The 18,558-nt window shown below is 39.1% G+C and overlaps 1 protein-coding gene across 1 annotated transcript; it reads right to left on the bottom strand.

Annotated features, from left to right (window-relative positions):
- Positions 1–19: 19 nt before the first annotated feature.
- LOC117335350 (uncharacterized protein ZC84.1-like) lies at positions 20–12,219 on the bottom strand. The gene is made up of 10 exons (XM_033895287.1): positions 12,064–12,219; positions 10,712–10,912; positions 9,773–9,973; positions 6,744–7,022; positions 5,715–5,876; positions 5,027–5,200; positions 4,323–4,508; positions 2,919–3,122; positions 1,041–1,197; positions 20–109 (listed from the first exon to the last, which is right to left on the bottom strand). Exons 1-10 carry the CDS (start codon positions 12,134–12,136, stop codon positions 100–102), a joined length of 1,647 nt encoding a protein of 548 aa, XP_033751178.1. The 5' UTR covers positions 12,137–12,219; the 3' UTR covers positions 20–99.
- Positions 12,220–18,558: the final 6,339 nt, after the last annotated feature.

Below are 18,558 nucleotides of genomic sequence, written 5' to 3'. Positions count from 1 at the left end.
ATGTACAACAAGTTATATATTGTATTGAATAGATGGTTTATTTCAGCTTAGATTACAAAACATGTCCAAAATGTGTAGACATTCCTCAACCGTGCTCGCCTAGGATGCCCTGAAATAGAAACAAAGGAAATTCCACAGTCGCTATGCCTGACAATACCTAGTCAAATAGCACAATCTTTCCCAGAATGCATTACGGCCGAAATGCACTGCGCGAGAGATTGTTACAACAATTCACCAATATACAGTATTGATACAGCTTTACATCCGGGCATGAACAAAGTTCAATATCCGGGCAACGATGAACCTCAACATCAAGCTATCAAGCAAACTCAACATCCGGGCATGAATTAAGATGTATTTCCGGATGCTTCACGTAGAGTAAGTAATTAATATATAGGTATCAGGTTAATCTATCTTTGATGTATAGTTATGACGCATATGATACGGAGTTCTATTATCATTATTACGGCTTTCTTATCATCAGGGCGTACGTATACACAGATGCCTTATTAGAGTACAATGCATATTTATCAGAATCTATCTATATAATATTTCTGAGTACAACCAAAACTTTAATCACATAGCTTATCTTTTATCAATAACAAAATACCATTAAATCAATTGTGTCATAAATATGTTCCAATAATGATACATCCAGTCTAAAGTTCTGTGATTGGCTCAATGGTTTTAACTGTGGCGTCATAATCCAATGACGTCATACAAATATAAACTTTAAAATAAAAATTGTGACATAACTAATGAAAAACGAAGTCAGAACGTTAAAACATAGTTGAAATCAGCTTTAAAAGAAATGCCCATTTCATAAATAATGTAATATATTTTCGATATGGTATGAAACTCTCATATGTGCAAAACCAAATGATATCCTTATCATCCCGTTTAGAAATGCACCCCTTAAGAGCAGCTCCCTTAAACAATGTTATAACCCTCTTCCTGGCTTTATCCCAAGAACCTGCACATATATGGTAAAGTAATCAACACCTGATTTGTATAAGATTCGGTACGTATCCTGTACTTACGCGAGTCGAGTACAACAGACGGCCCAAAGTCCCACCGGGTTTGTTGAACACGCGTAGCCAAACGGACAGCTTTGTGCGCGACAGTCAATGCCCGGTACGGGACGTCCTATTGCACAACATGGCTGGACATTCTGTCGTCTGCAAGAGGACTGTGCGGCTGTGGACAGCGAATGGACAGATAAGAATACGATAGAGAGATGGATGTTTTCAAGCAATGAACAAATACATTAGTATGTACGACTAAAGATCAGGCGAATGACATAAGTCCAATTGCAAGACTTCGACCGTTTCCGTCTTGAGTCGGATTCCGAGCAATGACGAAATTGACCAAGATGTTGATTTTTTTTTTCAGGTTCAGAATAATTTTGTTGTTGAAAACAAAAATAACAAATAAATAGAAAATAGTGTAGAATTGGTTTCCTCCCGTACGAGGAGATTCACGCAACATTCATCATGCATACATCTTAATTTGCGGATAAAATCATATACTTGAATATCATCTACTATCATTAAAAATGACATCCGCTGTTCTGTGTCTCTCAACTATGTTTAAGATTCCAGACAATATGTTTCCACTGATGAGATAACCTCCGACTTACCTCATTGATTCATCTCCCTGTAGTGAGAGGTTTTGCTATTTATTTAAACACTATCATCCGAATCCGGATTTTTCTTACCATAATCGACTCTATTGTTGAAAATATTATTGGTTATAGCAAGCTTCCTGCTGTGTGCCGGAGATCAAATGAAAATGGTAAATATGTGTTGTAACTGGTTTGAATTCCTGCCATACACTGACGGCAGTGCATAACAGAAAAAAAGGTTGTACGAGAACATTTAATTAGCCGTAATATCGACAGGCAAATTAGTTCGTGCCTTGTGACTTTCTCTTTGGTTTTTTTCTTCTCTGCGCATGGAGGTTACGGTGTATCCTAGTACTAGTTTTAATTAATCTTCAAACTTGCGAACTACTTTGGTACAGTCGTCGAGTCGCGCCAGTTTCATGAAATAAGGACGTAACATTATCATGCGTATACTTTGAAGGCATCCATCGTGGATGTTATAATTAGAAAAGACATATAAAAAGTGAGAACGCTGCCATCATTAACTCTTTCAAGAGCGCACTTCGGAGACATGCGAAAGGCTATGCGATATAGAAACACATTTAAAAACCTATTGCACTTGAACAGTTGATGTTGTGTTCTTGTTGTGGACGTGGTAGGGAGTGTGGAATACAGTTTTATACCATCTGTTTGTTTGAGAGATTTTTAGGTACTTTTGATATTTGCACCTGTATGTACCTGTATTTTGGCCGGGACAACAAACGAACCATCTCTCGCCATCGCCCACGTGACATTCGTGCGCCGCGGGACAGACTTGGAACTGGCAATTGAATCCCGCTAGGGGGCTACCACGTCCACAACAAGGAGTTGGGCTCTGGGACGAGCAAATGGGATCTAGGGAAACACGTGTATAACATGATTGCATCCTTCTTTGGAAATCATGGAGAGCGTATCACAAGATAAACCATAATGAATGACCAATTTACCTAAAACGGAAGTCATGAACCGGAAGTGTCTCCAACAGATGCCACTGACAGGAAATTACTCAATCTTTTAACAAGGGAGCTCACAGACAGGGATGACTGCAAAATCTGACAAATTATAAGGAAGTCACAAACCGGAAGTGACGTGAATTCTAACAGCGGAAGTTACAGACTGCAAACGACACATTAATTAATGACGGCGAATGTTTATACTTCTTAGTCCCATCTTAAACTAATCATCATATTGGGAAAACAATGGTAAAGCGCGTATAAATTTACGTCTAGAAAATTACATCTTGATAACATGAAAGCGTGGAATATACAGCACTTACGTGATGGTGGTCTGACGGCAATCTGGGGAACCATGTCCACGGTCTCGGCACAACAAACTGACCAAGCATTTGTGATGTGAGTGTGACATTCGAACCCGGATGGACAATTCTGTAACTGGCACGGCTGCAGGGGGTTGCCCCTTCTACAACACGGGCGAGGGCTTTGTCTAGAACACGTGTTTGTCACCATCATAGGAACCGGGGCTGTAATTAAACGTACATGTTGATATATTTACATTCCTAATGTGGTTTGCTGATATGAACATACCAAGTGAAAACAACAAACATATGACCATGAATACACTATGAAAACCGTATGAAAACATTGTCTCTCGTGCTGATTTTCCACACATAACATCAGAAAAATATCAATACGCTTGAAAAATAGTCCTCGTTTCATTCCCGTAAATTATGTTTTCTTTGTAATCTATTTACATAAATTAAATCTAATTTAACACAAATTATTGTATCCGATGTTATTTCATGTCTCTTTGTTTTAAATAACAAGCAAAAAATAAATAAATAAACTACTGCAAACTGCGGAGCGGAAGGACACGGTAAACGATGGTGCATAGGCGGGATCTCCCGGCTGTTCTAATAATTTGGCGTTTCGTCGTATACATGACAAATTTTTCTTTTTAATAAAATTTCTCGTTTTCTCGATACAATTTTTTTAAATCAAGGTTATGTAAATATATGAATTGAATAGATTTTTTTAATTTTCATTGCGGCTATGGATACCAGTAGCTAGCTACATATCTTCCGAGGCGCGCTACCGCGCGCCACGGGATATGTAGCTAGCTACTGGTATTCATAGCCGCAATGAAAATTTAAAAAATCTATTCAATCCATATATGTATGTTACATATGTCAAGATTTTCCCTTTTTCTGACTGGATAAGAGATCGCCGTAGATATCTAATATATGAACTCTATGTTTCTAAACACCGGGCTATATTGACCCCGGATTACAACCTAAATTGCAATACTGAGAACTTCAATGTCGATCATATGATACAGTCTTAGCTCGGAAACTTACAGTTAAGACATTTTATTTGTCAAAATGTTTTTGTATCGTGCTAAGGAAACAATACGTTGATAAGTGTGTGTATTTTGTCGGAATGTTCAGATAATATACATGTATACAATCAAAGTCAGTAGCTAAATAACTGGTAAAAAAAGTAAAACAGTAAAAAAAAAAAAAATATATATATATATATAGGAAACTTTTAATTCGGTTAATATTGTGTATGTCAACCTGATGTAAAAAAAATAAAATGACCCCAGGCTTCGTCCACCGTCAATATTTTTTAACATGTTGGTATCGCACCATATTGACCGAACACAGGTTCATTATCGATATGATATCATTATAAAAGTTTAAAAGGAATTACATTATACATACTCGGGGGTCCATCAGTAGGACAACAAGCCGTCCATCCGGTTACCGTGCTTCCATTACAGGTATACCCCGGAGGACACCCTCTGGTCCTACACTGCGCTCTGTTGAGGGGTTCACCCCGGCTACAACACGGAGTTGGACTGCTGGCCGTGCAGGAGGGGATACCGATCTGAACGGGCTGTTGTATTCCTGCATAGAACATACGATAAATAGGAGTTGTCTTTCTTGTTACGTATACGGAACAACCAACCATTCCCTGTATTGAGCCAGGGATAAAATGTCTGGCAGCCACTGATTTGCCAGTATGTCTTGAAGTTACAAAATAGATATGTAGCTTGAAGGTAACTATCCATAGGAAATGTTGATATTAATTTCGTAAGTCCGATTGATTTTTTTTTTCAAAATATCAGGTCATAATAATTAACAGGTAAACATTTCAGATCTTTGAGAATTTTTACTGCGAAATTCACCCATTTTCAAAATGGCTACTCTGGAAAAAGTTTGGGCTGAAGAACCCAACTTGTTTTTATTAAGTGTGATATGAGACCCTAACCTTTTGTTATAAACCATAATTGCCATAATGAATTCAAGAATTTTAATGATATACTCCAAAACGTTAACACTAAAGTCTATGGAAAAAAACAATTGCATTGTTGGTTGGTGTCTATAACAGGTTCATTGATGCGCTGATGTGTAGTTTGTAATACCTGTTTGGGAGTTGGTGAACTCCTGACAGCACACTGCCCATCTGCCCTGAGGGTTCGAGCTACAATACTGGTTGTTCAGGCATGGACGTGTGCGGCACTGGGTCCCGGGGATCATCTCTCCCCGGGGACAGCAAGCGTTCGCATCGTTCACACTGCAAGTTTGTGTCGATACGGCTACAGGACAGACAAATCAAAATAATGACTCCAAATAATTCAAAATTAGATTATTTACCTTCAAGTACTTGTTTTATGCATATTTGAACATTATTTTTGTCGCCATTCTTCAGGAAGCTTTCAAAGTCACAAATCTTTCAGAAAATGCTTCGGTTTGGTTAAAAAGAATAATTTAAAAAAAAAGTTTGTTAAAACTGATCCGGGACCAGATACGTCGTACACGTTGAAGTTGTCTCGCTTTCGATATTATGCCAAAAATTGGGAAGTGATTACTTGGTCAAGCTGGACACTACATTGCCCAATTAAATCTGAGAAAGTAGTAATGGACACATGGATGTAAAACTTACTGTACTTGGTTTAAATTTGATAGTTTTTCGTTAATTTATAATTATTGACATCGGCAACTTTTCGTTGATCCATATAAATGATTCACACATGTATATATATATCTTTTTTTGTCTTAAGGTGGCTAACAGCCAGGGTTATATGAAGATAGGAAATAATGAAAGGTTACCGGTGTTTGAATCCTGACAGCATACGGCCCAGCGGTTGCCTACGTGGGAGTTACAAGTATATCCCGGGGGACAGGCCTGCACGCGACACTGGATTCCGGGTAGGGGCGATCCTACCTGACAGCAAGCAACGTTACTCATCCGACTGCATGAAGGCCTAGGCTCTGTAAGTGAAATTTCACCATGACGTCATACATACAGTAGAATACGTTTCCATCAGCCTCGTTTTCGTAACGAGATTAAGCATTGGTTCTATCTGACTTTGGAATTCAGATTAATACATTGCAACCATTCCTAGCATATCACGAACAAAATACATGTTGAACTTAAATTCCAAATGAAATAACATAATTCACCAGCTAAACTACACTTACAGCGGCGAATATTGAAAACAAACAATTGTATATAAATGTTTAGGAGTGAATATAGCGGTAGGTCACTTTTGGCAATTTAAACAATTGGCGCTGCAGTCTCCCATCTCCTCATTGTTAATCCAGGCTGCATCTATGAGCGTATAGATGAAGTCAAGATCACATGACGTTATTGATACGCCATTTTCATCAATGTCACGGAAATACTTTCCTATGCGTTATGAGTGAATCAAACGCAGCGAGGAATCAGATTGAGGACAATTGCGTTTCTATGAAGTCCTTTTGGCGCTATGTTGATCATCCTCACGACAAGCTTTGTACTGTGTGTCAGATTGGTTGCAAATCCCAGAAAAGAATTTGATTTACAGATGATATTTCGTCAAATCAACATACAGGAAAATATGTGAAAATAAAGGACGTATTTATTTAAGAAATAAATTGTTTAACATATACAAATGTAAATATAACAATTAAACGCTTTTTAGATTGTATTTATTGTCACTATAAATGCAAGCTGGGTTTTTGTCACCAATGATGCATTTATAGTAACAATAAATACAATCTAACAAGTTTTTATTTGTAAATCATAACCTCACCTAGTGTGACTCATATATCATGAATGTAAGTTTACACCGTTTCGCTAGTGAATGTCTAACTCACGTGAAGTGTCGGGACAGCAGACAGCCCACGCATCTGCCTCGTGTACGTTGCACGAGGATCCAGCAGGACAGGAGCCGAACCGACAGTTTGTCCCTGGAATCGGTGTTCCGGAAGGGCAACATGGCGTCGGGCTGTTGGAGGAACATGACGTCATTCCGATAATCTGCGTTTCCTGCGGTATAGATGGACCTGCGGGCGTAGGACCAGGGCTGAACCCCGGACCGGAAATCACCAGTGGTCCGGACGGATTAATACCCATTGGACCGGGAACCACCACAACTGGGAAATGGAAAGAAACTAATTAATTTGAACAAGACTTTTTTAATTGTCGCGTGTTTTTTTTTTGTTTTTTTTGTTTTTTGTTTTTAATTTGTGTGTGTGTGTGTTTTTACCGGAAGTTTGTTTATATTTGGTGACACGAGTACGTAGGTTTCTGTTTTATCAATGTCCACACACGATATTATCTATCTCATTACATGAATTCATCAAATTGCTCTTGTTGAAAGTTTTAACGTATACATGTATATTTTGTGTTTGTGTGTTTGCTTGGTTATCGTCCCGTGAACAGCCAGGGTCATTTTGAGGCGGTGTCTCATTGTAGTAGTTGGTGACTACCTCACTTAACAACATACAAGAGGCATGACACATGTCATCCAGAGCAATTAGGGGAAAGTTTCACAACAAAGATTCCCCGAGGAACACAAACCGACACGGTTTAGGAGCGTCGAACCACACACCTCAGATCTTCACCCGTGCTTACGCGGCCGGCGCTCTAACCGACTGAAATATCGCAGCCCCCGCATATATTACGGCTAAATCTGCAAATAAGATGTGACAACACCAAATAGGTCAAAGAAAAGCGATTCAAATGTCTACTTACGCTCATATCGCGATAGTTGTCAAAAAGATCATAGATTTTGTTGCATTGACTGAACGGAAGCGTGGAATTATTCTATTAAAAATTCCAAATGCCATATTTGTAAGTCGGTTATTCGATTGTCAAATGGAAACAGTTTGAAAGGCAGATGGAAATTTGTAAAGAAATCTGAAAAGATGAACATCCAAAACAGCCATCTTGAAGTTTGTTTGCCTGCTTGCTTGTGTTGAACGAATTCGTAAACTATGTTAAAAACAATACATTGCTGGCATTGACTAAATTACGGCATGTACCTACAATACATTGCTGGCATTGCCTAAATTACGGCCTGTACCTGCAATACATTGCTGACATTGACTAAATTACGGCCTGTGCCTGCAATACATTGCTGGCTTTGACTAAATTACGGCCTGTACCTGCAATACATTGCTGGCATTGACTAAATTACGGCCTCTACCTGTAATACATTGCTGGCATTGACTAAATTACGGCCTGTACCTGCAATACATTGCTGGCATTGACTAAATTACGGCCTGTACCTGCAATACATTGCTGGCATTGACTAAATTACGGCCTGTGCCTGCAATACATGGCTGGCTTTGACTAAATTATGGCCTGTAGCTACAATATATTGCTGACATTGACTAAATTACGGCCTGTACCTACAATACATTGCTGGCTTTGACTAAATCATGGCCTGTACCTGCAATACATTGCTGGCATTGACTAAATTACGGCCTGTACCTGCAATACATTGCTGGCATTGACTAAATTACGATCTTACCTGCAAAACATTATTGGCATTGACTAAATTACGGCATGTACCTGCATTATATTGCTGGCATTGACTAAATTACGGCCTGTACCTGCAATACATTGCTGGCATCGACTATATTATGGCCTGTACCTGCAAAACATTATTGGCTTTGACTAAATTATGGCCTGTAGCTACAATATATTGCTGACATTGACTAAATTACGACCTGTACCTACAATACATTGCTGGCTTTGACTAAATTACGGCCTGTACATGCATTACATTGCTGACTTTGACTAAATTACGGCCTGTACCTACAATACATTGCTAGCATTGACTAAATTACGGCCTGTACCTGCAATACATTGCTGGCATTGCCTAAATTACGGCCTGTACCTGCAATACATTGCTGGCATTGACTAAATTACGGCCTGTACCTGCATTATATTGCTTGCATTGACTAAATTACGGCCTGTACCTACAGTACATTGCTGACATTGACTAAATTACGGCCTGTGCCTGCAATACATAGCTGGCTTTGACTAAATTACGGCCTGTACCTGCAATACATTGCTGCCATTGACTAAATTACGGCCTGTACCTGCAATACATTGCTGGCATTGAATAAATTACGGCCTGTACCTGCATTACATTGCTGGCATTGACTAAATTACGGCCTGTACCTGCAATACATTGCTGGCATTGACTAAATTACGACCTTACCTGCAAAACATTATTGGCATTGACTAAATTACGGCCTGTACATGCATTACATTGCTGGCTTTGACTAAATTACGGCCTGTACCTGCATAACATTGCTGGCATTGACTAAATTACGGCCTGTACCTGCAATACATTGCTGGCATTGACTAAATTACGGCCTGTACCTGCAATACATTGCTGGCATTGACTAAATTACGACCTTACCTGCAAAACATTATTGGCATTGACTAAATTACGGCCTGTACATGCATTACATTGCTGGCTTTGACTAAATTACGGCCTGTACCTGCAAAACATTGCTGGCATTGACTAAATTACGGCCTGTGGCTTAATTGACGTCAAGATAAGCTATGAAACAGCAAGACGTGCTACATTTAATCCCACACATACCTTCAGTTGTAAGTGGACAAATTTGTGGTAATTATGACAACATTGGCCAAATACACAACTTTCATATTTGAGAGTCAAAAATTGGGTAAATTAATTTAGAATTGATTTAGGTAGAACATGTGAAACAAAATTTAAGATGAATACTATAATTTGTGTATAAATATTTTTTTCTGTTTTCTCATTAAACGGATTCTCATACGTGTATCGCATCATTGTTCTAGCTACCACAATGATAAACATGCGTGATATTAACTTTTTGACCAATTTGAATTTACTCAGTACCTGTCCTAGACGTCTGCTGTTGGGACATTGGACAACAGACTGCCCATTGTCCGGCCGTGTGGGTAAAGCACGTGTAGCCATTGGAACATCGCTGTACCTGACAGTCAATTCCCGCCATCGGCTGACCGAATTGACAACAGGGGAGGTTACTCTGTGATGTACAGGTTGTTGACATTGTGCGGGACATCGGACGGGCAACGCCTGGAAATGTTACAAGGTAAACCCTGACATAACAGACACCTGCTATAACTCTGGCAAGGATATAATGCTATAATCGAATTCTCGTTCTCTCTGTCTTTCTTCCGACAACTTTTCATACAATGTATATTCAACCAACTGATCCGAGGCCTTTTGACTGTAATATATGGCTTCCAAGCATTTTAAACGTCCCAAGAAAGAAAAGCAACGATCATCTGGAAATATCTTTAATTTAGACGAAAACTAAAAAAAAAAAAAGACAAAAAAAGACAAAAAAAAGACAAAAAAAAAAAAAAAAATACTAAAAAAACCAACGGAAATGAGCAATGGTGATGTGATTTTTTCCCTTTTTATAATCTAATTTATTTAAACGAAATTTATGTATTATTGGTTGAATCTGGTTAGAAGAGGGGTCGATCTTTATTTTTTAAGTCGTTTGGGAGTTGGTATGGATTTAGAAACGACTATCTTTTGTTAACCAATCATGTGTCGTCTTTCCCTGTGGTTTTACACGATCTACACCAACAGATCGTTTCTCACCACAAAAATGCACAAAATTATTCCATTGTGTTGTATAAAAATGAAAATATAAAACAGCATATTCTTGGTTTCAAAACACCGTAACTTCCATTTGTCAAAGATATTTCTTCTATCCTTGACCTTCATTTCACTTCGCCAATCACGCGTTTATGGTGTGATACACCTTTTTACCCTTGTTTGACCTTGACCCCGACAACCTACCGTTGGATGTGGCCCCTGTGTTCCTGGGTCGCTGGTTAATTGTGAGGGTGTTCCTACAGCAGACTCCCCATCTATTCAGCACGTGAGTATGACAGGAAAATCCCATCGGACAACGCGCCATTGGACATCGGATCCTTCCAGGTATGGGGAAACCGTGAGGACAACACGGCATGGGACTCAGTCTGGAACACTGACGGTGTGCTGTATACAACGTCAAAACAAAGTGATAAAGGAACCTCAGAAGGATTATACATTTCCGTGAAGGACGGGAAATTACTTACTAAGAACATGATATTGCAGTGAAATGAAGACACTTCTGTATCATTATTAGAATCAAGGCAAAAGATTTCACGTTGAAAATCAAGACACACGATATCACGATGAAAATTAAGACATACAATATCGCAGTGAAAATTAAGACATACGATGTCACTGTGAAAATTAAGACACAATATCGCAATAAAAATTAAGACACATTATATCGCATTGAACATTAAAACACACGATATCATGATGAAAATTAAGACATACGATTTCACTGTGAAAATTAAGACACACAATATCGCAGTGAAAATTAAGACACACAATATCGCCGTGAAAATTAAGACACACAACAAAGTGAAAAATAAGAACAACGATATGACAGTGAATTTAAGACACACGATATCGCAGTGAAAACTTAGACAAACAAATTGCAGTGAAAATTAAGACACATGATATCAGAGTGAATATTAAGACACACAATTTTACTGAAAATTCAGTCACAATATATCATTGTGGACATTAAGACACACGATATCACAGTTATCTTTAAGACACACGATATCACAGTTATCTTTAAGACACATGATATCACAGTTATCTTTAAGACACATGATATCACAGTTATCTTTAAGACACATGATATCACAGTTATCTTTAAGACACATGATATCACAGTTATCTTTCAGACACACGATATCACAGTTATCTTTAAGACACACGATATCACAGTTATCTTTAAGACACATGGTATGGAACAGAAAAGTAAGACACATGGTATTACAAACTCACTGTCAGTGAAACAAGGATATCACGAAAAAAATTGACTCTTACGACAAAGACAGGGGGCGTAGACAAAAATACAAAGTGTAGATTAAAAAAACTGTTCGTTTAAATGCTGACTTATCAATTTCGGTAGCAAGCACTTAAGTATCGGCTCTTGTTTTACCAAAATCTAGAAAAAAAAGTTTAATTCCCGTAATACAAGGTTTACGATGAAGTAACCTTTGTGCTAATTAATATTGATAATGCTAATTAAGTCACTTTCCTGTTGTTGTGACAATATTTTTCCCTTGGTACCACTATCTTACCATGATTGGGATTATACTGTGCTTCAATTCCCATCGTCCACAGCATCAGAAGTACCAGGCCAAAGTAATCCATAACTCACACAGAATATGTCCACACCAATATTCTAGGCATACAGGAATTACTTATCCCGATCGGCACTCCTCACTCGTACAAGTCTACAAACGTACCGATATCATGCATAACCAATGTATGCATTACGTGAATATTTGAGAAAAAACATATTTATCGCAAAAAATTCTGAAACAAAAAACGGACTTTCAATGTTCAATTTCCGGGTTTGTCAAACAAGAATAGGGGCATGCGCATTGTGGTGTATAAAGTGACATAACATTATCGCTTACATATCCTCGTTTTTTTTAAGAACAAAACAATACATGTTACAAGAGCTTTATTCAATTTTGACATCATAGAGGTCAAATGGTGAACGATAGACATAATGCTGTATCGATATAAGATACAAACGTTTCAATGACGAAGACCACACTTGTGGCTGATAAATTTAGAAACATACATTGTGACTTATTTTTTGTACGTCGTGCACGAATTTATTTTATTCGTTTAGTTACAATCATTGTCAGCATGACTAATTTATAATACCTGGGCAATAAAATCGGAGTTACATGGCAGCTAAACATTAAAAAGTCGTGTTCAAAATATTATAAATACGGCGGGATGTGCAGCCGTTGACACTGACGGGATCAGGTGCACATTTATTCAACCTAGAATGCAGTTAAGAAACTTACCTGTATATTATGGTTATTTAATATGCTAATTAATATCGTACTCAGCTAACACAGCAGCCAGTAACGGATACGATTAAATCGGAATTAAGAAATTTATTGACGGAAAGACCCAGACTTTATCGATACCTGATGACACTCTTTATATAAACTTGATCAATCCTTGATTTTACAGACATCTGATACAATCCTTACTTTACCGACACCTGATATAACCGTGACTTTACCGACACCTGATATAACCGTGACTTTACCGACACCTGATACAAACCTGATTTTACAGACATCTGATACAATCCTTACTTTACCGACACCTGATATAACCGTGACTTTACCGACACCTGATATAACCGTGACTTTACCGACACCTGATACAAACCTGATTTTACAGACATCTGAAACAATCCTGACTTTACCGACACCTGATATAACCATGACTATACCGACACCTGATATAATCCTGACTTTAACGACACCTGATATAAACCTGACTTTACCGACACCTGATATAAACCTGACGACTTCACCGACACCTGATATAAACCTGACTTTCCCGACACCTGATATAACCCTTACTTTACCGACACCTGATATAACCCTGACTTTACCGACACCTGACATAACCCTGACTTTACCGACACCTGATATAATCCTTACTTTACCGACACCTGATATAACCCTGACTTTACCGACATCTGATATAACCCTGACTTTACCGACACCTGATATAACCCTGACTTTACCGACACCTGATATAACCCTGACTTTACCGACACCTGATATAACCCTGACTTTACCGACACCTGATATAATCCTGACTTTACCGACACCTAATATAACCCTGACTTTACCGACACCTAATATAACCCTGACTTTACCGACACCTGATATAACCCTGACTTTACCGACACCTAATATAACCCTGACTTTAACGACACCTGATATAACCCTGACTTTACCGACACCTGATATAATCCTGACTTTACCGACACCTGATATAATACTGACTTTTACCGACACCTGATATAACACTGACTTTACCGACACCTGGTATAACCCTGACTTTACCAACACCTGATATAACACTGACTTTTACCGACACCTGATATAACACTGACTTTTAACGACACCTGATATAATACTGAATTTACCGACACCTGGTATAACCCTGACTTTTACCGACACCTGATATAACCCTTACTTTACCGACACCTGATATAACACTGACTTTACCGACACCTGATATAACACTGACTTTACCGACACCTGATGTAAACCTGACTTTACCGACACCTGATATAACCATGACTATACCGACACCTGATATAATCCTGACTTTAACGACACCTGATATAAACCTGACTTTACCGACACCTGATATAAACCTGACGACTTCACCGACACCTGATATAAACCTGACTTTCCCGACACCTGATATAACCCTTACTTTACCGACACCTGATATAACCCTGACTTTACCGACACCTGACATAACCCTGACTTTACCGACACCTGATATAATCCTTACTTTACCGACACCTGATATAACCCTGACTTTACCGACATCTGATATAACCCTGACTTTACCGACACCTGATATAACGCTGACTTTACCGACACCTGATATAACCCTGACTTTACCGACACCTGATATAACCCTGACTTTACCGACACCTGATATAATCCTGACTTTACCGACACCTAATATAACCCTGACTTTACCGACACCTAATATAACCCTGACTTTACCGACACCTGATATAACCCTGACTTAACCGACACCTAATATAACCCTGACTTTAACGACACCTGATATAACCCTGACTTTACCGACACCTGATATAATCCTGACTTTACCGACACCTGATATAATACTGACTTTTACCGACACCTGATATAACACTGACTTTACCGACACCTGGTATAACCCTGACTTTACCAACACCTGATATAACACTGACTTTTACCGACACCTGATATAACACTGACTTTTAACGACACCTGATATAATACTGAATTTACCGACACCTGGTATAACCCTGACTTTTACCGACACCTGATATAACCCTTACTTTACCGACACCTGATATAACACTGACTTTACCGACACCTGATATAACACTGACTTTACCGACACCTGATGTAAACCTGACTTTACCGATACCTGATATAAACCTGACTTTTACCGACACCTGATATAACACTGACTTTACCGACACCTGATATAACACTGACTTTTACCGACACCTGGTATAACACTGACTTTTACCGACACCTGATATAACACTGACTTTTACCGACACCTGGTATAACACTGACTTTTACCGACACATGGTATAACACTGACTTTTACCGACACCTGATATAACACTGACTTTTACCGACACCTGATATAACACTGACTTTTACCGACACCTGGTATAACACTGACTTTTACCGACACCTGATATAACCCTGACTTAACCGACACCTGGTATAACACTGACATTTACCGACACCTGGTATAACACTGACTTTACCGACACCTGGTATAACACTGACTTTTACCGAAACCTGGTATAACACTGACTTTTACCGACACCTGATATAACACTGACTTTACCGACACCTGATATAACACTGACTTTACCGACACCTGATATAACACTGACTTTACCGACACCTGGTATAACACTGACTTTTACCGACACCTGATATAACACTGACTTTTACCGACACCTGGTATAACACTGACTTTACCGACACCTGATATAAACCTGACTTTACCGACACCTGATATAAACCTGACTTTACCGACATCTGATATAACACTGACTTTTACCGACACCTGATTTAACACTGACTTTTACCGACACCTGATATAAACCCTGACTTTACCGACACCTGATATAACCCTGACTTTACCGACACCTGATATAACCCTGACTTTACCGACACCTGATATAACCCTGACTTTACCGACACCTGAATATAACCCTGGACTTTACCGACACCTTATATAACCCTGACTTTACCGACACCTGATATAACCCTGACTTTACCGACACCTGATATAACCCTGACTTTACCGACACCTGATATAACACTGACTTTACCGACACCTGATATAACCCTGACTTTACCGACACCTGATATAACCCTGACTTTACCGACACCTGATATAACACTGACTTTTACCGACACCTGATATAACACTGACTTTACCGACACCTGATATAACACTGACTTTACCGACACCTGATATAACACTGACTTTACCGACACCTGATATAACACTGACTTTACCGACACCTGGTATAACACTGACTTTTACCGACACCTGATATAAACACTGAACTTTTACGACACCTGATATAACACTGACTTTACCGACACCTGATATAACCCTGACTACCGACACCTGATATAACACTGACTTTACCGACACCTGATACTAACCTGACTTTACCAGACACCTGATGATAAACCTGACTTTACCGACACCTGATATAAACCTGACTTTACCGACACCTGATATAACACTGACTTTTACCGACACCTGATTATAACACTGACTTTTACCGACACCTGAGTATAACACTGACTTGTTACCGACACCTGAGTATAACACTGACTTTTACCGACACCTGATATAACACTGACCTTTTACCGACACCTGGTATAACACTGACTTTACCGACACCTGATATAACCCTGACTTTTACCGACACCTGATATAACACTGACTTTACCGACACCTGATATAACACTGACTTTTACCGACACCTGGTATAACACTGACTTTTACCGACACCTGATATAACACTGACTTTACCGACACCTGATATAACACTGACTTTTACCGACACCTGGTATAACACTGACTTTACCGACACCTGATATAACCCTGACTTTTACCGACACCTGATATAACACTGACTTTTACCGACACCTGATATAACACTGACTTTTACCGACACCTGATATAACACTGACTTTACCGACACCTGATATAACCCTGACTTTACCGACACCTGATATAACCCTGACTTTACCGACACCTGATATAACACTGACTTTACCGACACCTGGTATAACACTGACTTTACCGACACCTGATATAACACTGACTTTTACCGACACCTGATATAACACTGACTTTTACCGACACCTGGTATAACACTGACTTTTACCGACACATGATATAACACTGACTTTTACCGACACCCTGATATAACACTGACTTTACCGACACCTGATATAACACTGACTTTTACCGACACCTGATATAACACTGACTTTACCGACACCTGATATAACAATGACTTTACCGACACCTGGTATAACCCTGACTTTACCAACACCTGATATAACACTGACTTTTACCGACACCTGATATAACACTGACTTTTACCGACACCTGATATAATACTGAATTTACCGACACCTGATATAACCCTGACTTTTACCGACACCTGATATAACCCTTACTTTACCGACACCTGATGTAAACCTGACTTTACCGACACCTGATATAACACTGACTTTACCGACACCTGATATAACACTGACTTTTACCGACACCTGGTATAACACTGACTTTTACCGACACCTGATATAACACTGACTTTTACCGACACCTGATATAACACTGACTTTTACCGACACCTGGTATAACACTGACTTTTACCGACACCTGATATAACACTGACTTTTACCGACACCTGATATAACACTGACTTTTACCGACACCTGATATAACACTGACTTTACCGACACCTGGTATAACACTGACTTTTACCGACACCTGGTATAACACTGACTTTTTCCGACACCTGATATAACACTGACTTTTACCAATACCTGATATAACACTGACTTTTACCGACACCTGGTATAACACTGACTTTTACCGACACCTGATATAACCCTGACTTAACCGACACCTGGTATAACACTGACATTTACCGACACCTGATATAACCCTGACTTTACCGACACCTGGTATAACACTGACTTTTACCGACACCTGGTATAACACTGACTTTTACCGACACCTGATATAACACTGACTTTACCGACACCTGATATAACACTGACTTTTACCGACACCTGATATAACACTGACTTTACCGACACCTGATATAACACTGACTTTACCGACACCTGGTATAACCCTGACTTTACCAACACCTGATATAACACTGACTTTTACCGACACCTGATATAACACTGACTTTTACCGACACCTGATATAATACTGAATTTACCGACACCTGATATAACCCTGACTTTTACCGACACCTGATATAACCCTTACTTTACCGACACCTGGTATAACACTGACTTTACCGACACCTGATATAAACCTGACTTTACCGACACCTGATATAACCCTGACTTTACCGACACCTGATATAACCCTGACTTTACCGACACCTGGTATAACACTGACTTTACCGACACCTGGTATAACACTGACTTTTACCGACACCTGGTATAACACTGACTTTTACCGACACCTGGTATAACACTGACTTTTACCGACACCTGATATAACCCTGACTTAACCGACACCTGGTATAACACTGACTTTACCGACACCTGATATAACACTGACTTTTACCGACACCTGATATAACACTGACTTTTACCGACACCTGATATAACACTGACTTTACCGACACCTGGTATAACCCTGACTTTACCGACACCTGATATAACACTGACTTTACCGACACCTGATATAACACTGACTTTTACCGACACCTGATA

This window comes from Pecten maximus, chromosome 10, assembly GCF_902652985.1.
Source record: "Pecten maximus chromosome 10, xPecMax1.1, whole genome shotgun sequence".
NCBI classification, from domain to species: Eukaryota; Metazoa; Mollusca; class Bivalvia; order Pectinida; family Pectinidae; genus Pecten; species Pecten maximus.
This window is presented reverse-complemented; position numbering and strand designations above follow the sequence as displayed.

Bases quoted from the DNA above. Each gene is read 5' to 3' on its own strand.
- LOC117335350 (XM_033895287.1), bottom strand. From the start codon at position 12,136: ATGGATTACTTTGGCCTGGTACTTCTGATGCTGTGGACGATGGGAATT. The intron at 10,913-12,063 runs GTAAGATAGTGG...CGTTGTATACAG, and splicing joins ACAGTATAATCCCAATCATG to CACACCGTCAGTGTTCCAGA. The intron at 3,123-4,322 runs GTATGTATAATG...GTTTAATTACAG, and splicing joins TCCTACTGATGGACCCCCGA to CCCCGGTTCCTATGATGGTG.